The sequence below is a fragment of the Nerophis lumbriciformis genome, linkage group LG11 (assembly GCF_033978685.3).
Source record: "Nerophis lumbriciformis linkage group LG11, RoL_Nlum_v2.1, whole genome shotgun sequence".
NCBI lineage: Eukaryota > Metazoa > Chordata > Actinopteri > Syngnathiformes > Syngnathidae > Nerophis > Nerophis lumbriciformis.
In genome coordinates, this window is record NC_084558.2 from 22,882,155 (window position 1) to 22,905,601 (window position 23,447).

The 23,447-nt window shown below is 44.0% G+C and overlaps 1 protein-coding gene across 1 annotated transcript in view; it reads left to right on the forward strand.

The window, feature by feature from the left end:
• Window positions 1-23,447, forward strand: part of dnah9 (dynein, axonemal, heavy chain 9) — a 366,284-nt gene that overhangs the window by 154,057 nt on the left and 188,780 nt on the right. The window contains exons 29-30 of the mRNA XM_072914095.1: window positions 793-954; window positions 1,031-1,264. Coding sequence (XP_072770196.1) covers window positions 793-954; window positions 1,031-1,264 — 396 coding nt within the window. The remainder of the gene's footprint in view (window positions 1-792; window positions 955-1,030; window positions 1,265-23,447) is intronic.

Below are 23,447 nucleotides of genomic sequence, written 5' to 3' on the forward strand. Positions count from 1 at the left end.
TTCCATAGTACTGGAGCCCGAATAGAAAACGCTCTATAGCCCGCAGACTTTTTTTGGGCTCTGGGAATCACTAATAAGCCGGAGTTCTTTGAACGCAGATTTCTTGCCGGGACATATGGTACAATGCAATCGACAAGATAGGACGGAGCTAGACCGTGTAGTATTTTATACGTAAGTAGTAAAACCTTAAAGTCACATCTTAAGTGCACAGGAAGCCAGTGCAGGTGAGCCAGTATAGGCGTAATATGATCAAACTTTCTTGTTCTTGTCAAAAGTCTAGCAGCCGCATTTTGTACCAACTGTAATTTTTTAATGCTAGACATAGGGAGACCCGAAAATAATACGTTACAGTAGTCGAGACGAGACGTAACGAACGCATGAATAATGATCTCAGCGTCGCTAGTGGATAAAATAGAACGAATTTTAGCGATATTACGGAGATGAAAGAAGGCCGTTTTAGTAACACTCTTAATGTGTGATTCAAACGGGAGAGTTGGGTCGAAGATAATACCCAGATTCTTTACTGATTCGCCTTGTGTAATTGTTTGGTTGTCAAATGTTAAGGTGGTATTATTAAATAAATGTCGGTGTTTAGCAGGAATGTATGATGTTTATACAGATAATATCTTATATATTGTTCATTTTTTAGTTGGTTGTTGAGAAGTGCTAATCATTACAATATTTTTCCTTATATACAATAAGCATGTGTGTGTGTGTGTGTGTGTGTGTGTGTGTGTGTGTGTGTGTGTGTGTGTGTGTGTGTGTGTGTGTGTGTGTTTAAATGAATGGTAGGTTGCTCTGTGTTTCTCTCCGGTTGGTAGTAAGCTGAGGCTCCGTAGCAGGAAGTTTCCCGCTGTGGTAAACTTTACAGCTATCGTCTGGTTCCATGAATGGCCGCGGGAGGCGTTGGAGTCAGTCAGCCTCAAGTTTCTGCAGGAAGTGGATAATATCGACGTGAGAGATGCTCATATTGGAATATGCATAAACTGGTGCTGTGCTACTAAAACTTTGGTGCTTGTAATCCATGCAGCCGGAAGTGAAGGAGTCTGTCAGTAAATTTATGGCACACGTCCACATAAGTGTCAACCAGACATCAAAGGAGTGCCTAGCCGTGGAGCGGCGCTACAACTACACCACGCCAAAGTCTTTCCTGGAACAGATAAAACTGTACCGCAGTCTGCTGGGACAGAGGTGTCAAGACCTTAGCAACAAGATCGAACGGCTGGAGAATGGCTTGCAGAAACTCAGCTGCACTGCTGCTCAGGTTTGTTTCACGTTTTTTTACCTTTGTGATTACCTTTATATTTCACCTTAAAAACTCTTTATCTTACTTTTTTTAGTCTCAATTTTTATGTTCGACTTTACATGTGTAAAGATAGTCCCCCCCCTCACCCCCGATTGAGACATAGGGTCACAAACTATGAAATTGCATGTACTTGTAGTGACCCTATGTCTCAATCGGGGTTTTTTATTTTTTATTTATTTATTTATTTTTTTTATCTTTCCTTTCTAATCCATTTTCTACCGCTTGTTACTCTCGGTGTCTCCTAGCCGCTCAGGCCAATCATACTGTCTAAAAATGCATTTTCCCATCGATAACGTGAGAATGTTAAATGTTGATGAACATCAATGTTAATTGATGTTAAATGACAAAACGGATTATAAAGACAATGTATATATGTATATATACATATATATAGCCCGGCCCCCGGCCAAATTATTTTAACCCAATGCGGCCCCCGAGTCAAAAAGTTTGGGGACCCCTGCGCTAAATGTATTGCGCTCCTTATTTTGCTCACTTGAAGGGGAACTCCACTTTTTGGAAATTTTGCCTATAATTCACACTCTTTATGAGAGACAAGAACACATATATATTTTTTTAATGCATTCTAAATCGTAAATTGTCCGCTTTCAATGGGAACCATTAAATAATTGCGTCTATTGCATTTATTCCGACAAAAAAAACGAATAAATGACCATCCAAAAAGCCTAAACATTACCTGTATATTAACCAGATATTAGTGATATTGTTATTATAAGCGCTAACATTAAGGACCTACTGCTGGCTGTATTGACCTACTGCCTGTCACGGCGGGAAAGACACGCAAAAGACGCTGGTTTGCAACCAACCCATTGCGAAGACATTCTTAATCGAAACAGAAATATATGAACATCCTAGCAGTTGGCATCGTAATGACAGCAGGCATTGTACAGTAAGTGATGTATTATTATGTTTGTTAACTCTCATAAAGTCTGCAGTGAGTAATAGTCAGTGATGTTTAAAAACAAAAAACAAACCTTGTGATGCGTTTTTGAAATGAATGCGCTGCCGTATGCTTAAAATTATCAAAAAATGTAAATATTACATCTTATAATGAATGCAACTGTTACTACATTAAATATATACTTACAGCGTGTAAATTAATCGATAATGGAGGCGTTTAGAGGTTAGCCCTTTTTAGGCCGAATAGAACGACTCCTATAGGCTCCATTGTAAGCGGACTTTTGCTCGCATTTATTTACTAGTTAGAATCATCAAATAGAAAAACATACGTGTGCTTGTCTTACATTAAAAGATTTTGAATTATAGGCAACATTTTAAAAAAGTGCAGTTTTCCTTTAAAGGGGAACTGGGCTTTTTGGGGGGAATTTTGCCTATCGTTCAAATCATTATGACAGCCAAAAAGACACGTCTTTTTTTGGGAGTGGAGGGGGGTTTAAAGATGATAAAAAAACGTTAGAAAGATGCAGGTAATGAGAGTCACCGTTGTATCCTTCAAAACCCTCCATCAATATTTTATAAAAAAAAAAAAAAAAAAAAGTTAAAGTACCAATTATTGTCACACACTAGAGATGCGCGGTTTGCGGGCACAACCGCGTAGTCGGGCGGATGAAATTAAAAAAAATTAGATTTTATCCGCGGGTCGGGTCGGGTCGGGTGGTTGAAATAAAAAGAAATTAGATTTTAAATAGATTCAGGCGGGTGGCAGTTAAACCAATTCGGAAATATATATACATAGTTAAATGTTGTTACCCACAAAGGAAAAACGAGCATGCACCTGCTGCATATGCCACAACAGAAGAAAAAAAAAAAATAGAGATGGACACTTTTACGGAGCGGAAAAGGGACGCCTCGCCGGGGTCCGGGACCGAGGCCCCTTCCCCCGAGAGGGCCCCACCGGGAGCCGTAGCTGAGGCGATCCGCGAGAAGGGCCCGACGCACGTCCAGGGTCACCACCGCACCGACACCCCGCCTCGTCCGCCTTCGCCGCGGCCGGCGTCACGCGCAGCAGGTAAGCAGCTTACCTGCCCGCCACCCCCGTGGCCGGGGGCTCGTAACAGGGGTCACTCCGCGCGCTCCGCCCGCGCAGCTTACCTGCCCGCCACCCCCATTGCCGGGGGCGCGTAACAGGGGTCACTCCGCGCGCAGTGCGCTCACGAAAGGGGTGGGGCTCACCCTGGTTGATGTAGACAGCAGCTAGACGGTGGCCATGGAAGTCGGAACCCGCTAAGGAGTGTGTAACAACCCATCTGCCGAATCAACTAGCCCTGAAAATGGATGGCGCTGGAGCGTCGGGCTCATACGCGGCCGTCGCCGGCAGCGAGACGCGCTTGGAGGTGCGCTCAGCGCGGCTCCCATATGATTGCGCACTGGTGTGCGTCTGGGTCGTGACAGCGTGGCACGCGAATGTGTGCACTGCATTGGATCAGTCTCCTTTCTTTAACAGGCAAAAGCTTTATAACCTCACTAATGCCTTGCATCGTCTATATTAGATATATAACAACGGGCGGGTGCGGGCGGATGCGGTTCTGATCAAATGTTACATCGGGTGGATGGCGGATGGTTGACGACTTTCTGATGCGGTTGCGGATGAAATAATTGCCTATCTGCGCATCTCTATCACACACACACTTCTCCCGTCCAAAGGCAAAACCCAGTAACTCAATTTTGGTCAAAACTGAGCTGATAATAATTTTGGAGTTACTAGGTGATATGCTTTACATTAGTGTATGCGATATTGTAATTTGTTCCGTAAGTAAGCTGTTACGCGCATGGCAGGACCTAGCAACTACCACATAACTGCGTAGATACAACAGAAAAACCTAGTATCTCAAGGGACCAATCGAATTGTACGCTGTAGTCATGTGGCAAGATGGCGGCGCCCAGCAGCATATTCACTGATTGAGGTTGTCAGACGAAGATTATTTGGTCCAGCTACTTACTTGTTTTATTCGGAAGTATGTCTTGGAGCAGAGGAAAAAGATTAGTGGCTCTAGCCCTGGAAAATGTAAGGTGAGTGAAATCAATCCTGTATTTTGCGCAGAATGGCTATAAAATCGCGTCCACGCAGTTGTCTGTTCTCATAATACGGTAACTGACTGATCGACGCGCCCACGTTGTTTATTTATTTAACATAAGTAAATTTTTGGCGTAAGTAATTGCTCCTCCCTGTGTCTGCTGGCAGATTCAAAACCACAATCTGTGAATTGTATTACCTTAGAGACTGGACACTGTATTCGGCTCTTGCCCAATGTACAAACGCAGAATGGGGCCCACACGAGATTGTGATAAAATATCTGGAGAAAGGACACACGTATATGAGAGCAGATTCAATCCATGGCTCAATCGGCAAGAAAATGAAAGGTCAAGAAAACATCTATACGTTTGATGACTTTGTAGATCTTTGTAAGACAGCATCAAGAACCATCAAACCCGTTGTCATGGAACATCGTGAGTTCTTTGAATTCAGCGGCAAACAACGTGCTCGCAGTGGAAAGAAAACAACGATGCCGCTGTTGGGGAATGTACGTGAAGTAAAATTCACTAAAGGAAGGCGCACCATGCAGTACAAAGTGGACTTCGCTGACCATTACACTGAAGTTGATTTCTTGACTTCGAAATTCGATGTCACAGCGGAATTTCCCCCCAGACGGACAGAACCACGTGGCATTCCGCCATCAAAGAAGGAGGGAATAGTTAAATTGTTGCGCGTTGCTCCTCCTGCAAAGAGGCTCTTCTGGTTGGATATTCCTGACCGAGATGTCAGTGACTTGGCAGGGTCCGTAAGATAAACAGTGTAGTGACAAAGCGGCGAATTGGCTTAACCCTGATAAAATGCTGACGCTCCTGTCATTTGTGCACGCAAATGTGGATATATGGTTCAGTCGAAATGCAACATTGTAGTTCCCATAGAGTGACACGTTCGTTTTATGTTCTACAAACATCTTGAAAAAATAAATCAGTGTATTTTTCACTATACTAGGATTTACCTTTGTAATATTTTTGATGCCTTCCGTGAATTACTATGACAAAACCCAGTAACTAATTTTCCCGCCAAATTTTAGGGACATTCTGAACGAAAATTGCAGGCTGGAATTGCGGATACCAATTAACATCAACAAAGCAGAAATCAAATCTCTGTGAATGGATGGGACTTTAATATAAAATAGATTGGTTTTCGTTTGTTTTATCAAAATCAGCTAGAAGTGAGTTACTAGGTTCTGCTTTTGGACGGGAGACTTGGTGTGGCGAAATTATTCTCTGCATTTGACCCATCACCCTTGATCACCCTGGGAGGTGAGGGGAGCAGTGAGCATCATTTTTGGTGATTTAACTACACACTGCAAGTGTATATATATATATATATATATATATATATATATATATATATATATATATATATATATATATATATATATATATATATAATGTGTAACAGACACTTTCATAACAATAACAATATGTAATATGTTTTATATGCACACTGCAAGTATATATATATATATATATATATATATATATATATATATATATATATATATATATAAAATGTCATATCAGACACCTTCAGAACAATATGTAATATGTACAATATTTACCATATTTTGATCATTTTAATCATTGCCAGACTAATTCTTTGGTGCATTGATTTCCGTTTCCATAGCAGCACACGTCTGACTTTTGGCAACAACAAGCTAATCATGGCATATTCAGTAACAAATAACGGAGATGACTATTTTTGGGAAAATGAGGATTCACAACCTTATCTTTTTAAAGCTGAACGAACGAAGGATGAACTGCTGCTTCTAGAAGGGCGCACAAAGAAAGAGTGAGACATTAGAGCAGACAGAAGCCGAGAGAGGGAGGTGAAAGTGACTCGAAGCTGCAAAATGTGGAACTTGAAGCCAAGCTATTGCGTCATAAATTTAGTGCTTACCCATAATTAACCGGAAAAAAACGTCCCTGGCCAGCTGGAACAAACAGACAAGTGTCCATTGAGTGAGTCACACTTTATATTGATCGTGATACACTCAGCACGTCATGTGTTTATCTTGACAGACAGCATACGCTGTTTGGCTAGCTGTGTACAAACAAAACATGAAATAATACTTTACAGATACTGTAATATGATTTTTCATGTTTTTCAGTCAGTACAGATTGGTATCTTATCGCATTGTGTTGTGCATCAAAAACTCAAACGTGTTTCGTGCTGACGTAGAAGCTAGCTTATCTCTCGCCGTAGCTAGCTTCTACGGAGATGTGTTACTTCGCTAGAAAAATAGTTCCTCAGTGTTGCTACAGCTTGGTTATTATACAGGTTACGGAACATAAATTAAGTATTGTTGACGGTTTTTGAAAGCATTTTAAAGAGATTTAGATGTAGAATTGATTGCTCCCATTAGCTGCATTGCTACCCACCAAGAACAAGCGTTTTTGTTTTTTTATGTTAGAATGCATAGAAAAACTAACTTTTGTCTTCTTGTCTCTTATAATGTTTGGGAACAGTAGGCAAAATTCCCCAAAAAGTGCAGTTCCCCTTGAAGAGATGTAGTCCTCTGCGCAGGAGCTTAGTAGATCAGCTTTGCTTGTGCTATCAAGTTTGTATGTGGATTAATACACGCAGTAGTAGATCAGGCCCATTGTGTATTAACACATCACTCAAAAGTTACACACTTTATTAAGACTTTTTTTTTGTTTAAAAAAAACAAAAACAAAGCCAGCCGAGTGATGTTAAAGAAAATTGGTGATAATGTGGCTCTGTCTTGGATATTCACAATAAAATGACACACCTGTATAGATTTAGTGCATGGACCTTGTCCTGAACTCACACATTTTATTCTGTGGACAGCATTGAAAGATTAAAACGGCCGGATGTGGCTATAAGGCCAGTTGACGGTTTTTTTTCCAAGACATGCTATGTTTTGCCATTTCTGTTGTCTCCATGGGGGCAATGTTTATTTATCCTCTCCTATTCTCAGTTAAATGTTGTAACACTAGAAAGACTCCAAAACATCCATCCATCCATCCATCTTCTTCCGCTTATCCGAGGTCGGGTCACGGGGGCAGCAGCCTAAGCAGGGAAGCCCAGACTTCCCTCTCCCCAGCCACTTCGTCCAGCTCCTCCCGGGAGATCCCGAGGCGTTTCCAGGCCAGCCGGGAGACATAGTCTTCCCAACGTGTCCTGGGTCTTCCCCGTGGCCTCCTACCGGTCGGACGTGCCCGAAACACCTCCCGAGGGAGGCGTTCGGGTGGCATCCTGACCAGATGCCCGAACCACCTCATCTGGCTCCTCTCGATGTGGAGGAGCAGCGGCTTTACTTTGAGCTCCCCCCGGATGACAGAGCTTCTCACCCTATCTCTAAGGGAGAGCCCCGCAACCCGGCGGAGGAAACTCATTTCGGCCGCTTGTACCCGTGATCTTGTCGTTTCGGTCATGACCCAAAGCTCATGACCATAGGTGAGGATGGGAACGTAGATCGACCGGTAAATCTAGAGCTTTGCCTTCTGGCTCAGCTCCTTCTTCACCACAACGGATCGATCCAGCGTCCACATTACTGAAGACGCCGCACCAATCCGCCTGTCGATCTCACGATCCACTCTTCCCTCACTCGTGAACAAGACTCCGAGGTACTTGAACTCCTCCACTTGGGGCAAGATCTCCTCCCCAACCCGGAGATGGCACTCCACCCTTTTCCGGGCGAGAACCATGGACTCGGATTTGGAGGTGCTGATTCCCAAAACGCCCTGTGATGAGATGTCGACTTGTCCAGGGTGTACCCCGCCTTCCGCCCGATTGTAGCTGAGATAGGCTCCAGCGCCCCCCGCGACCCCAAAGGGAATAAGCGGTAGAAAATGGATGGATGGATGGATGGATTCCCAAAACAATTTAAAGTTAAAATACAGACGTTTCATTTTCACGTGCGACAGAGAGACAATTATTTATTGTAAATGCAACCATTTAGAGACAGAAAATCCATGTCTCTTCATGCAAATAAGGTAAGGCTATTTAGATTGTGTCATAAAATAGCAATGTATTGTTGTAGGTATTATCCTGTGATCTGGGGTAATATAGAACAGTGGTTCTCAAATGGGGGTACGCGTACCCCTTGGGGTACTTGAAGGTATGCCAAGGGGTACGTGAGATTTTTTTTAAATATTCTAAAAATAGCAACAATTCAAAAATCCTTTATAAATATATTTATTGAATAATACTTTAACAAAATATGAATGTAAGTTCATAAACTGAACATCAAATCAAGTAGGCTATTCCATTCATTACCATAAACCCAGAGTTTCCCCCATGCCATGATGGTTTGACCCTCACTAAAATGTCTGTCAAAAAGAACTGTGATAAGAAATGCAACAATGCAATATTCAGTGTTGACAGCTAGATTTTTGTTGGACATGTTCCATAAATATTGATGTTAAAGATTTCTTTTTTTGTGAAGAAATGTTTAGAATTAAGTTCATGGATCCAGATGGATCTCTATTACAATCCCCAAAGAAGGCACTTTATGTTGATGATTACTTCTATGTGTAGAAATCTTTATTTATAATTGAATCACTTGTTTATTTTTCAACAAGTTTTTAGTTATTTTTATATCTTTTTTTCCAAATAGTTCAAGAAAGACCACTACAAATGAGCAATCTGTTAGGATTTAATCAAGGAGATGATCCCAGGATGCAGAAACTGGAGGCAAGGCTGATTTACAATATGTTTAACAATTTAATACGAGTCCAAAAAGTATAACAAAAGGAGATGGGGCAAAAATGCACACCATGAATATATATAAACAAAAGCAGGTCCTTCAGTGGTCGGCAGGGGGAAAAGGCCAGGGCGCACTGAGCTCTACAAAAAGGTCCAACAAGATCCTCTTCACCTCAGGAAGGCTAGAAGGCAAATAAAAAGAGGTGAGGAATTTAGATAACAAGAAAAGACACATACCAGGCAGGACGACTTGAATCATGCGTATGCACGTGGAAGGTGCAGGAGACAATAATCGGCAGGGACCAGCTGTCGGTGACGAGCTTATATACTCCTGGGTGGAGATTAGTTGCAGGTGTGTCTCGCTGGGGACTAATTGACTGAAGAAAGAAAACAGATAACAAAAAAAAAGAGAAGGCAGGGAAATGACAAAATGCAACAGTACTCCCCCCCTTAATGGACGCCACCTGGCGGCTTACCTGGCTTCTCCGGAAAACGGTCATAAAATGCAGTTAAAAGTGAAGGGTCTAGTATAAGGGAACGCGAGACCCAGGATCGGTCCTCGGGGCTGTAACCCTCCCAGTCGACCAGGTACTGGAAACCCCTGCCCCTTCTCCTCACGTCGAGAATGGCCTTGACTGTGAACGCTTGGTGGCCATCAATAAGTCTGGGAGGTGGAGGAGGTACCTCTGGAGGACTCAAGGGACTGGAGGACACAGGTTTGAGTAGAGAGACGTGGAAAGAGGGATGTATTTTGAGAGAGTCCGGAAGGCATAGTTGAACAACTGCGGGATTGATGACTCGCTCAATGGGGTACGGCCCAATGTATCGTGGTTGCAGTTTCTTGGATACCACCTGGAGAGGTAAGTCACGAGAAGACAGCCATACTTTCTGACCGGGCCTGTAATCTGGTGCTGTGCTGCGATGGCGGTTAGCAAGACGCTGGTTGCGCTCCGAGGTGCGTGACAGTGCAGACCGGGTATTCTGCCAGGCTTGCCGTGCACGGTGCAGGTGGGCAGCCACAGATGGGACGGAGATCTCTGCTTCCAGGGAGGGAAAAGCGGGAGGTTGGTACCCGTAGGCGGAGTGAAATGGAGACATGCCTGTAGCAGAGCTTACGAGTGTATTGTGGGCATACTCGATCCAAGGTAGACCAAGCGCCCAGGAGGCCGGCTGCTGGTGGCAAACGCAGCGGATGGCAGCTTCCAGATCCTGGTTGGTGCGCTCAGTCTGTCCATTAGTCTGCGGGTGGTAACCAGAAGAAAGGCTCGGTGATGCTCCCAACGACTTACAGAAGGCCTTCCAAACCGCAGAGGAAAATTGTGGCCCTCTGTCCGAGACCACATCCATCGGGATTCCATGTAGCCGAAGCACGTGGCGTACCAGCAAATCTGCAGTCTCGAGTGCTGAGGGCAACTTGGGAAGAGCGATGAAATGGGCCATCTTTGAAAAGCGGTCCACCAAAGTTAAAATAACGGTGTTGCCCTTAGATGGTGGAAGTCCTGTGACGAAATCCAAGGCCACATGGGACCACGGGCGGGAAGGGATGGGAAGTGGCCGCAGGAGACCTGCAGGTGCCCGATGTGAAGCTTTATTGCGAGCACAGGTGGAACAGGCGGAAACGAATTCTGAAACATCAGCTCTGAAAGTTGGCCACCAGAAGCGCTGGGATAGGAGGAAGGTAGTACGGTTAATACCTGGGTGGCAGGCGACCTTGGAACTGTGGGCCCAGTTCAAAACTTCCGGACGGAGCTCTGGGATCACGAACAAGCGCCCCTGAGGACAGTTCTTGGGAGAGGAAATGTTCTTGAGTCCCTCTGTCACGCGAACCTCGATGTCCCACTGTAGCGCTCCCAGCACTTGTGATGGAGGGATGATGGTCTCGGTCTTTACCTCTACCTCCGGGCAGGCGTACATCCTAGATAAGGCGTCTGGTTTACCATTCTGGGAACCGGGGCGGAAGGTCATGGTGAAGTTGAATCGGGCAAGGAATAGTGCCCACCTAGCTTGTCTTGGGTTGAGCCGTTGGGCCGTGCGAATGTAGGCCAGATTCTTGTGGTCTGTGTACACCACAAATGGGGTCTCCGAGCCCTCCAGCCAGTGCCTCCATTCTTGCAGCGCTAAAACCACGGCGAGTAGCTCTCTATTGCCAATGTCATAGTTGCGTTCCGCAGGAGTCAGGCGGCGTGAGAAGAAGGCACAGGGGTGCAGCCTCTGGTCGGAGGTGGAGCGCTGGGAGAGAACAGCTCCCACGCCGGAGTCGGACGCGTCAACCTCAACAAAAAATTGAGAGGAAACGTTAGGGTGAACAAGTACTGGTGCAGAAGTAAACAGCAACTTAAGTTTATTAAATGAAGTTTGTGTCTCAGAAGTCCACAAAAAGGGTAGTTTGGTGGAAGTAAGTCTGGTTAATGGTTCAGCTACCTGACTAAAATTGCGGATAAAACGGCGATAAAAATTAGCAAAACCTAGAAACCTCTGGAGGTGTTTTCTTGACGTGGGTGTGGGCCAATCAACCACCGACTTGATCTTCGCGGGATCCGCTCGTAGTTGACCCCTTTCCACGATAAAACCCAAGAATTGAACAGACTCTGAGTGAAACACGCACTTCTCGGCTTTGACATAAAGACGATTCTCAAGAAGGCGTTGGAGAACCAAGCGAACATGCTGGACATGAAGTTCGAGAGTAGGAGAGAAAACGAGGATATCGTCCAAGTAGACGACCACAAAGCGGTCAAGCATGTCGCGCAAAACATCATTAATTAGGCTTTGAAAAACGGCCGGTGCGTTGGTGAGGCCAAAAGGCATGACTTGATATTCGAAATGTCCAAGTGGAGTGTTAAATGCAGTCTTCCATTCGTCTCCTTGCTTAATTCTAATTAAATGATATGCGTTGCGGAGGTCCAGTTTGGTGAAGTATCTAGCAGTGTATAATGGGTTGAAAGTGGAGTTGAGAAGCGGGAGAGGATATTTATTTTTAACAGTAATAATATTAAGGGCGCGGTAATCGATGCAGGGACGGAGTGTCTTATCCTTCTTCTCCACAAAGAAAAAACCGGCGGCTAGAGGTGAGTTAGAGGGACGAATGAGACCAGATGCGAGTGACGTGGTAATATATTCCTCTAGTGCATCTCTTTCATGCTTAGAAATGTTAAAAAGACGCGAAGAAGGGAGTGTGGCACCAGGGAGGATATTAATGCCGCAATCATAGGGACGGTGTGGAGGTAACGACAACGCGCGGTCCTTGCTAAATACTTCCTTAAGGACGTGGTAAGCAGTTGGCACGACCGACAAATCAATGACCTCCTGGGTTATAACACGTGCGGGACCTGTGCGAGGGCAAGCGGACCGCAGACAGTACGTATGACAGAAAACCCCCCAATTAATAATAGAAGTCTTGGCCCAGTCAATATGGGGATTGTGTTTAGCTAGCCAGGTAAGCCCGAGCACCACAGGAGCCGAACGAGAGGGAATGACGAGAAAATTGATAGTCTCAAAATGGTTACCAGATAATTTAAGAATTAGCGGCTGGGTCTGATGGGTGACGCTCGCCAGGTGGCCCCCGTCGAGGGATCGGACTGTTCTAGGTCTGTGTAATCTAACAACGGGTATAGAAAAACGCTTAATGACAGAATCATCAATAAAATTGTCATCAGAACCTGAGTCAATTAGAGCCACAATATCCAAACTTTGATGCTTATCCCAGGAGAGCACGCCAGTGAGTTGAAGCCTTGACAGTGTCTGACCTGAAGATGGCAGTAGAGGAGCCGGATCGGTCGCTGGAGGGTGTGCAGCTGGGGTGCGGCGAGGGGGTGGAGCTTGAGTGCGACGAGGAGGAGAAACTAGAGTACGACGAGGAGGTGGAGTTTGAGTGCGACGAGGAGGTGAAGCTTGAGTGCGACGGTGGGCAGGAAGATGAGGACAGTGGGTGACGCGATGCTCAGCCTCTCCGCAATATAGGCAAAGATGAAGTCTACGGCGACGATCCCTCTCAGCTTGAGTGAGACGATTCCCTCCAAGCTGCATTGGTTCATCTTCCCATGATATCGGCCCAGCATCGACAATGGGTATCGGGGCAGACGTAGCTGGATGACCTCCCTGGCCACGCCCACTATATGTCGAGGTGCGCGGTCCTTGCCGTCTAAGTTTCTCTCTCTCCCAGTCTACGAGGCGATTTTCAATTTCCACCGCCAAAGCGATGAGCTCATCGAGGTTATCAGGAGTCTTGAGCGGGATCATCTGCTTCCGGATTCGATCGGCCAAGCCGAGGGAGAAGACGTCCACCAATGCGGAAGTGGGCCATCCGCTTTCAGCAGCCAGCCTTCTAAATTCGATGGCGAAGTCTGTGACGCTGCGCTGACCTTGCTGCAGACGTAGTAATGATCGTGCTGCCTCCCGTCCTGGCATCTCGCGTTGAAAGATATTTTCCATGGCTTTGGAAAACGCGGCGTAGGAGGCACACACGGGAGATTGACGCCCCCATTCTGCGGTGGCCCAAGCGGAAGCCCGACCACTCATATGGGACATAACGAAAGCCACGCGAGCTCTTTCAGTGTGAAAGGACGCGGGTAATAGTTCAAAATAAACTTCACACTGGGTGAGGAAGGGGCGCACGTCACCTGACTCGCCGGAGAAGCGCTCAGGCTTGGAGAGTGGGGGACAAGGGGCAGGAGGAGTGTCGCTAGGCAACGGAACATCTGCGGGAAGTGGACGTCTCTGCTGGATTGATGGGTCGGCCGTAGGGGAAGTCATCGCCTGCAGTGCGGTGAGTACGCTTCCTAGTTGTCTCTCCAATGCGTCAAGGCGGGCGTCTTGGCGTTCCGCCATGGCGTTGACACAAGCCCCAAGAACGCCAAACTGTTCCTCCTGTTGTCCCAGTCGATTAGCCTGTTGTTGTAGCGCCCTCTTTACCGGGTCAGTCTCTGCGGGATCCATGATATGGCCGATTATTTTGTTAGGATTTAATCAAGGAGATGATCCCAGGATGCAGAAACTGGAGGCAAGGCTGATTTACAATATGTTTAACAATTTAATACGAGTCCAAAAAGTATAACAAAAGGAGATGGGGCAAAAATGCACACCATGAATATATATAAACAAAAGCAGGTCCTTCAGTGGTCGGCAGGGGGAAAAGGCCAGGGCGCACTGAGCTCTACAAAAAGGTCCAACAAGATCCTCTTCACCTCAGGAAGGCTAGAAGGCAAATAAAAAGAGGTGAGGAATTTAGATAACAAGAAAAGACACATACCAGGCAGGACGACTTGAATCATGCGTATGCACGTGGAAGGTGCAGGAGACAATAATCGGCAGGGACCAGCTGTCGGTGACGAGCTTATATACTCCTGGGTGGAGATTAGTTGCAGGTGTGTCTCGCTGGGGACTAATTGACTGAAGAAAGAAAACAGATAACAAAAAAAAAGAGAAGGCAGGGAAATGACAAAATGCAACACAATCTTTTGCACTGTTATACAATTTAATAAATCAGAAACTGATAACATAGTGCTGTATTTTACTTCTTTATCTCTATTTTTCAACCAAAAATGCTTTGCTCTGATTAGGGGGTACTTGAATTAAAAACATTTTCACAGGGGGTACATCACTGAAAAAAGGTTGAGAACCACTGATATAGAAAATACTAATTTAGCTGGCCTTCTTTGGGGCGTAGGAAGTGCCCACCAAAAGTTCAGGAGCTTTTGGTTCCTGGAACCACTGGTTCCTGGAACTAGAGGTTCCTGTAGAAGTGAGTGGTTTGCGTTTTCACCATATTTCCCAGTTCAGGTAGTTTATACAAATCAGGCTGATGACGTATGAAAGAGTGGTTTACTATTTTTCTAAACTGATACCATGTAAATAAACAGACAATAATAGGTTACAGTTATTTTACTAAAATGTAAGTAAAGGAAATACAAAGCATTAATAGACAAAACGATATGATTTAAAAAAAATCAAGTGTACTGAATTGTTCAAAAAAAGCCCGTCTTTTGTCCGCAATGTCCAACAGTCAGAAAGTCGTCCTCTCGGTATATGATGAGTTTATGAGGGTCAGGCAGTTTGTTTTGTTTAATTTCAGCTGTAAATAACAATATATAAATAATAAATGCAGCGATTATATCCCGCCGACAACACGAACACTTCGGCTTTAGTGTTAGCTTGTTAGCAGTAGCATTCTGTTCATCGGGTTGAGGCTAATAACTACACAAATGGAGTTTCACTGACTACTTTTACAACATGTAATAAAGTAAATAGTTCATATTTGATGTTTTGTAACTTCCTTCTACTGGTGTGCTGCCTCCTTTATTTCACATTTATCCAACAAAGTCTCAGATTAGTAAACAGCCGAGGTCATAGCTTCGAATCCGGCTTCATACTTCTGCGTAAATGTGTTTAAAAGAGTCTTCTCGTAGCTTCGCATGTCGAATCAAAGTTAGTAAAAAAATAAGAAACAACAATATACTGCAAATAGTTTAAAGACCACGGCTGAGTAAAAACATTCCAAGATAGTTCCACTGATCGGCGTTCTTCACCACAAAGATGCCCCACACAAGTTCCTGCATTTCGCGAGCTCCTTTTCTTCTTCTTTCTCTCCGTTGTCAGGTTTGTTGTAATAGAAATACACAAAAAGCAAGAAATAAACAAGTCGCCACACATATTCTAATTGCGGTCGTGTGTTAGTAAATTAGGTTTTAGGAATGCCCCAACTGTGTTCAACCAATCAGCGTTCGACAACACAGTCCTCCCTTAAAAAGATTCCGGATACCTTCCTGAAGTCTCACCTTGCTGGCAGGAACTCCGAAAAGTTCCTGAAGAACTAAATCTTCCCGGGTAGTTTTTAGTGGAAACACAGGGGGAAGTTTATTTGGGAAGTTCCTGTAAAAGTTCCTGCAGTGGAAAAGAGCCTATTGGTTGGGGAAATGCCAGGGGAAAATGTGCATCATAGAGACACTGTATAACAAGCAGAAGCATATATTGTTAAATGTTTACAATCCCAGGACCTTTTGCAGGAGACAGCAAAAGTGATTAATACAAGCACGAGTGGTCAAACAACCCTCATTACAGTGAGCTCTGTTTGCCAATAGCTCAACTACACATGCTTTTTTTCTTGCTCACCTTACAGCCACTATAGAAAAATCACACATGCAATAAGGAACCTCACATACAAAGAGGACATATTTGAGGGTGGTTTACATGCCCTGCAGTCTGCACCAAGAATTAGCCAACTTATATGTTTGTTAATAAAGGAGCCTTCTAATTAGAGAGCATACTGTTTGCAGCAGCAAGCCACCATTAATGCATGCTGTGTCTGCTGGCACATCCATTCTTCCATAAGTACCGTTACTTAACATTCAGTGCTGCTCACCAAGGGCTGCTGTGGTCATAACAACCAAGGGCCAGTGGGGTTAAAAACAACAGTGAAGAATTGTAGGACGTGCTGTGCTGAGTATATGATTCATCCACTCCCCAGAGGACACATTATTTTCGTGTTTTCCTCTCCATTTATTTGCAGGGTATGTCTTAGCTTTGGGGAGTTTAGTCTTCAACAGATATTTGTTTGGGGGGTCGTGATTAATGCATTCATTAAGCAACAATTTTGCCATTACTAGAGTTAGGTATAATAAAATCACTAGGGACTGACATGGATTTAGCGAGGAACCCTGATGCAAAACATGCAGTTGTAGACCAAAGACTTGCTACCAGAAGTTCAGCTTACAAATAAGCAGTCCTACATGGGCAACCAAATCACAAAGAAAAAGTAAAAGCAAAATCTCTACATGATAAATGCCAAAGCAGACAAACCACCAAACCACAAAAACTGAGGCAAGTAGGTTGGGTGTTGATTTATACCGGTGCCATATAAAGTTAAAGTTAAATTACCACACACACACTAGATGTGGTGAAATTGCTCTCTGCATTTGACCCATCCCCTTGTTCCACCCACTGGGAGGTGAGGGGAGCAGTGAGCAGCAGTGGTGGCCACGCTGAGGAATCCTTTGGGTGATTTAACCCCCAATTCCAACCCTTGATGCTGAGTTCCAAAGTGGGTCCCATTTTTATAGTCTTTGGTATGACTCGGCCGGGGTTTGAACTCACAATCTACCATTCTCAGGGCGGACACTCTAACCACAAGGCTACTGAGCAGGTCATATACCTTAGGTACTTTTGAAACGAGGTCAGTGCTCAAATGGTGCCAAGGCGTTTTGTAATATTAATTTTGTATTATTAACTCTCCCAATGGTGTGGTGCAGTTGGGAGAGTGGCTGTGCCAGCAACCTGAGGGTTCCTGGTTCAATACCCACCTTCTACCAACCTTGTGACGTCCGTTGTGTCCTTGAGCAAGACACTTCACCCTTGCTCCTGATGGGTCGTGGTTAGGGCCTTGCATGGCAGCTCCCGCCGTCAGTGTGTGAATGGGTGAATGTGGAAATAGTGTCAAAGCGCTTTGAGTACCTTGAAGGTAGAAAAGCGCTATATTTTTTCACACATCACAAGATGAATGAGTAGTTTCAGCGGTTTTTGCTGCTATATTTTACTTGCATCCTACACTACATTAGTGTTAATGTATTATTTAAGTTACTTCCTTTACGTTACTTGCACAATATCCTCATCAAGCACTTGTTTCAGGTGGCTGAGTATCCTTCTTTTATGGTGAAGTATAACCAAATTTTCAAGCGTTAGTCCTTTAGCTCGATCTAGATTAGAAAAACGTTGCGTTAAGCGCAAAGCATGAATTAGGCGGTAGCGCCTACACCTAATTTTTGCTTCATTTAATTAATAGTACCGTATTTTTCGGACTATAAGTCGCAGTTTTTTTCATAGTTTGGCCGGGCTCCAGTGCGACTTATAGATGTTTTTTTCCTTTTTTATTATGCATTTTCGGCAGGTGCGACTTATACTCCGAAAAATACGGTAACTACAATGGTCCCTCAACTTACGCGTACCTTAACTTAGAGTAACTTGAGGTACGAAGTGTCTGTCGGATTTTGGTTATGCTTTAAATTGCGAGCATAGTTTTAAAGTTACGAACCGCTAGATGGCGTAGCTCAGGAGTGCCCATTACATTGATCGCAAACTACCAGTTGATCTCGCAGCGGGTGTGGGCACATAGCCAGGCATTAAATAAATAGACATGACCTGTTATCAAGCTTCACTATGGCGTCACATTTGTTCCTTGATTGTTATACACAGAAACCGAGGGTCCTGTCAGAGCTTGTGGCTGCTGCGAGCTCAGTAGGTAGAACAAACGGACAGTTCAATTCAGTTTCACTTTATTTCGAACATGCATACGATACAATGTAATGTATCACATACAGGCAAGAACGCAAGAAACACTTTTTATTTCCACACAGACTCTCTCTCCCTAACAATTGCCATCAAAAGTGTAAAGATTGACTGCACAATTTCTGTCATCACAATAAAAGTGCTGCTCCATCCTGCCTGCAAAATAAGAGTTTGAGAAAACTAGCGGACAAAAGCTAGCAAGCTACGGAGTTACCCTCCAATGTATTTCTTGTAAAGAGTATGAAAATGAGTGTGGTAGCCGGACAGGTAAGAAGATAAAAACCAACCACTTCCATGTGGTATTGGAAAGAGAGAATAACTTTTCATACCTCGACAATGTTAAATCGAAGTTGTGGAACTTATCAGCAACTTCTGTAAATCCTGCCTTATTCCGAACAATGCAAGGCATCAGAATGAGGGAATACACCAATGTATATTCTTGTCTTCAAGAAAGAAAGGAATATAAATACATTTAACATGTTTGTATTCATATTAAAGGGGAACATTATCACCAGACCTATGTAAGCGTCAATATATACCTTGATGTTGCAGAAAAAAGACCATATGTTTTTTTAACCGATTTCCGAACTCTGTGACGTCACATCGGGAAGCAATCCGCCATTTTCTCAAACAAATTACAAACACCGAGTCAAATCAGCTCTGTTATTTTCTGTTTTTTCGACTGTTTTCCGTACCTTGGAGACATCATGCCTCGTCGGTGTGTTGTCGGAGGGTGTAACAACACGAACAGGGACGGATTCAAGTTGCACCAGTGGCCCAAAGATGCGAAAGTGGCAAGAAATTGGACGTTTGTTCCGCACACTTTACTGACGAAAGCTATGCTACGACAGAGATGGCAAGAATGTGTGGATATCCTGCGACACTCAAAGCAGATGCATTTCCAACGATAAAGAAATCTGCCGCCAGACCCCCAGGAAAAGAGCGCGGATGAGGGTATGTCTACAGAATATATTAATTGATGAAAACTGGGCTGTCTGCACTCTCAAAGTGCATGTTGTTGCCAAATGTATTTCATATGCTGTAAACCTAGTTCATAGTTGTTAGTTTCCTTTAATGCCAAACAAACACATACCAATCGTTGGTTTGAAGGCGATCGCCGAATTCGTCCTCGCTTTCTCCCGTGTCGCTGGCTGTCGTGTCGTTTTCGTCGGTTTCGCTTGCATACGGTTCAAACCGATATGGCTCAATAGCTTGAGTTTCTTCTTCAATTTCGTTTTCGCTACCTGCCTCCACAATACAACCATCCGTTTCAAAGCCGCTGAAATCCGAGTCTGAATCCGAGCTAATGTCGCTATAAACTTGCTGTTCTTTCCGCCATGTTTGTTTGTATCGGCATCACTGTGTGACGTCACAGGAAAATGGACGGGTGTATATAGCGATGGTTAAAATCAGGCACTTTGAAGCTTTTTTAGGGATATTGCGTGATCGGTAAAATTTTGAAAAAAACTTAGAAAAATAAAATAAGCCACTGGGAACTGATTTTTAATGGTTTTAACCCTTCTGAAATTGTGATAATGTTCCCCTTTAAACATATTTAGCATGTTAACACAAAATGTATGAGATGGGTCCAGTTAAAAAAAAAAAAACCTATGAAGCCACAAAAACAGGGACACAAGTTTACCGCACCCTGATGCGGGTCACAAGTGCCCCACTCTGGAGCCAGGCCTGGAGGCGGGGCTTGGTGGCGGGCGCCTGGTGGCACAGCCCAAAGAGGTACTGTGGGCCCCCTTTCTAATGGGCACACCACTCATGTGAGGGGCCAGAAGGGTCTGCAGAAGCTAGCTCTTTCACATCTTTTCTCTGGGTGGGAAGGTGCCTGAGCTTGTGTGCAAAGTGGAGAAGTTCTGGCTGGATCTAGTTGGACTCATCAACGATCCTGTTCTGTCTCTCTGTAATGTTTGTCTGCTCTTGAATGGGATTGTGCTGAAAATCTTAATTTCCCTTGGGGATTATCAAAGTATTTCTGATTCTCATTCTGACTCACCTCAATGCACGGCAGGGATTCTGGAAACAGTCTTCTCGAGAGGGGCTGTACTCTCTTCCACTCTGGCGTTGCAACCAGTGAGAGGCAACGGGCGTTGGTGGCTATACTTGTTGCCCCCCGGCTCAGAGCCTGTATGTTGGAGTTTAACCTGGTAGATGAGACAGTAGTCTCCCTTCATCTCCGGGTGGCGGCATGGGTCCCGACTGTTTTTTGTGCTTACACGTCAAGCGATAGTTTAGAGTACCTGCCCTTTTTGGATTCCCTACAGGCAGTACTGGAGACTGCTTCTCCAGGTAATTCCCTTGTCCTGCTGGGGGACTTCAACGCTTACTTTGTCAACGACAGTCAGATCTGGAAAGGCATTATTTGAAGGAACGCCCTCTCGGATCTAAACCTGTGTAGTATTTTGTTATTGGACTTAAGTGCTCGTTATAGATTGTCCATCACAAATACCATGTCCATATGTACACGTTGCATCAGGACACCCTGGACCGCAGTTCGATGATCAAAATTGTGGTTGTGTCTTCAGACTTGTCTTGGAGACTCAGGTGAGTAGAGGGGCGGAACTTTCTATCAATCACCACCCAGTGGTGAGTTGGCTCCGATGGTGGGGCAGACCTGGCAGGACCAAACGCATTGTGAGGTTCTGCTGGGAATAGCTGGCATAGCCTCCTGTCAGTGTGGGTTTCAATTTCCACCTCTGGTAGAGCTTCAAACATGTTCCTGAGGAGGCAGGGGACATTGAGTTTGAGTGGGTCATGTTCTGTGCTTTTATTGTCGAGGCGGCTGACCAGAAACAGCTGGTGGACACCAACGTTAAGGCATGCCATCAGGCTGAAGAAGGAGAGCTACTGCGTCTTTTTGACATGGGATGAGTTTAAAGAAGCCACAGAGAAGGACTTCCGGAAGGCTTTGAAGAGATTCTGGACCACCATCCTCCGTCTCCGGAAGGGAAAACAGTGCACTGTCAACACCGTCTATGGTGGGGATGGTGTGCTGCTGAGTTACGTTTTCTGAGTTACGAGTTTGGTTGAGTTGAAGTACCAATTAATGAACAGTAACTATTCATTTATCACCAAAATTAGGCACCGATATGTTAGTTTTACCATATAGTTACTATCGTTTACGCAGGCGCTAGTATTGATATCCATCCATAGAGACAAGTGTTCAAAAATCTATTTAAAAAAAGTGTCACCTCAAGCTTAAGAATGCGAAGAAAAAGCACCAAATTGGCAACATTAAAGGAAAAGAGGCAGTTTAAACACACTAGGGAGGCAAGCAGACAATTTGGACCAGGTGTGACACATTAAATAGTAATGAGGTAATCAAGGAAACAGGAAGAAGAAATGGAGAAACAATTGAACACAGAAGTTACCAAAAAACCGACATACAGAATACAAAACTAAACTAAACCGAAACTCCATAGCATACATTACAACGGCAAGAGATGAAGAAATATAGTGCAATGCATTATGATATTTAGGGATGAAGCCACTACTGTATGTCAAGGGCAACTGCTAATTTTATGAATGCTGAAGATGATTCACTCATATTGTGCACCAACATTTTTCTTTATTATTCTTATTCTGGCATACACTATCCAACACCAAAACATTCAGCATCTATTGTCGATATTCAAACAATTAATGGTTTTCCTGTAGTTTGACATTTTTCATACAGCATTTCAGTTAAAATTCAGCACTTTCACCAAATTTCTAGAGAATTCCCTTCTCAAGTATAACGATTCATAATGAGGATCCCAAAGACCAGGAAACCTAGGCATGCCAAACAATAACCAACTCCAAATATCCATGGGGGAAATAAACATGGGACACAAAATATGGAGCTAAATTAGGGCCAAAAGTTTTGGACTTTAAAAAAAAAACTTTGAAACTGAAAGTTTACGTTTTGATGCTATTTTTTTTTTTTTATATATATATATATGTATACAGTATATTCAAAATAAAAATAAGCACACACACATTTATTTCAGGTTGAATATATTGTTTATTCACACATAATTATATTACATTTATTCTTTATTTTAATTTTTTATTTTCATTAATTTTGATATTTGAGCTTCTGTTTTTTTTTTTTGTTTCACATTTTTCTTTTTCAGGTTCAAGTCTCTTTTTTTCTGATTCAGACTTTTGGCCCTTTTTTAGCGTGGAGGGCGTGCGAGGGCCGTGGACTCATGACAGACAGCTCAGCAAAAAGATAAGCCTATCCCGTTGCCTTCAGGGAACTTAGGAACTGATTCAGTTCAACTCAACACTTTATATAGACTACACCCGTGCCGCCGTATTTACGTGCCTCCACTTTGACTGCATCTTCTCCCCGTCAGCCATGTTGTAGATTTTAGCGCTTCCATATGGAGCCTACAGAAAGATATACGTTAGAACTATACGCTACTTTGTATTAGAAATGGCAACAGCGCAGAATGCTTTTGCATCTATGAGCCAGTCTGCCCCACAACAAGAGCATAGACAAAAAGAAGGAACTTATTGACTACAATGTAGGACTACAATGGCGAACTTGCGCGAAGCTCTTCGGGCAAAACGTTACCATATATGGATATATCCGCTAATGTCACCAATCGGAAAAACATCTCAAATCGGGCAAATTCCAAACAGCTCGTTTGGAGGAAGTATGAAGGAAGGCAAGATTGTTTTATACATATCTCCGCCATGCCTTTATGGTTTCATTTCAAATTTTCTGTACTTATACAATACTTGCCAACCCTCCCGATTTTCCCGGGAGACTCCCGAATTTCAGTGCCCCTCCCGAAAATCTCCTGGGGCAACCATTCTCCCGAATTCTCCCGATTTCCACCCAGCCAACAATATTGGGGGCGTGCCTTAAAGGCACTGCCTTTGCGTGCCGGCCCAGTCTCATAATATCTACGGCTTTTCACACACACATGTGAATGCAACGCATACTTGGTCAACAGCCATACAGGTCACACTGAGGGTGGCCGTATAAACAACTTTAACACTGTTACAAATATGCGCCACACTGTGAACCCACACCAAAGAAGAATGACAAACACATTTTGGGAGAACATTCGCACCGTAACACAACATAAACACAACAGAACAAATACCCAGAACCCCTTGCAGCACTAACTCTTCCGGGACGCTACAATATACACCTCCCCCCCACACACACACACACACCTC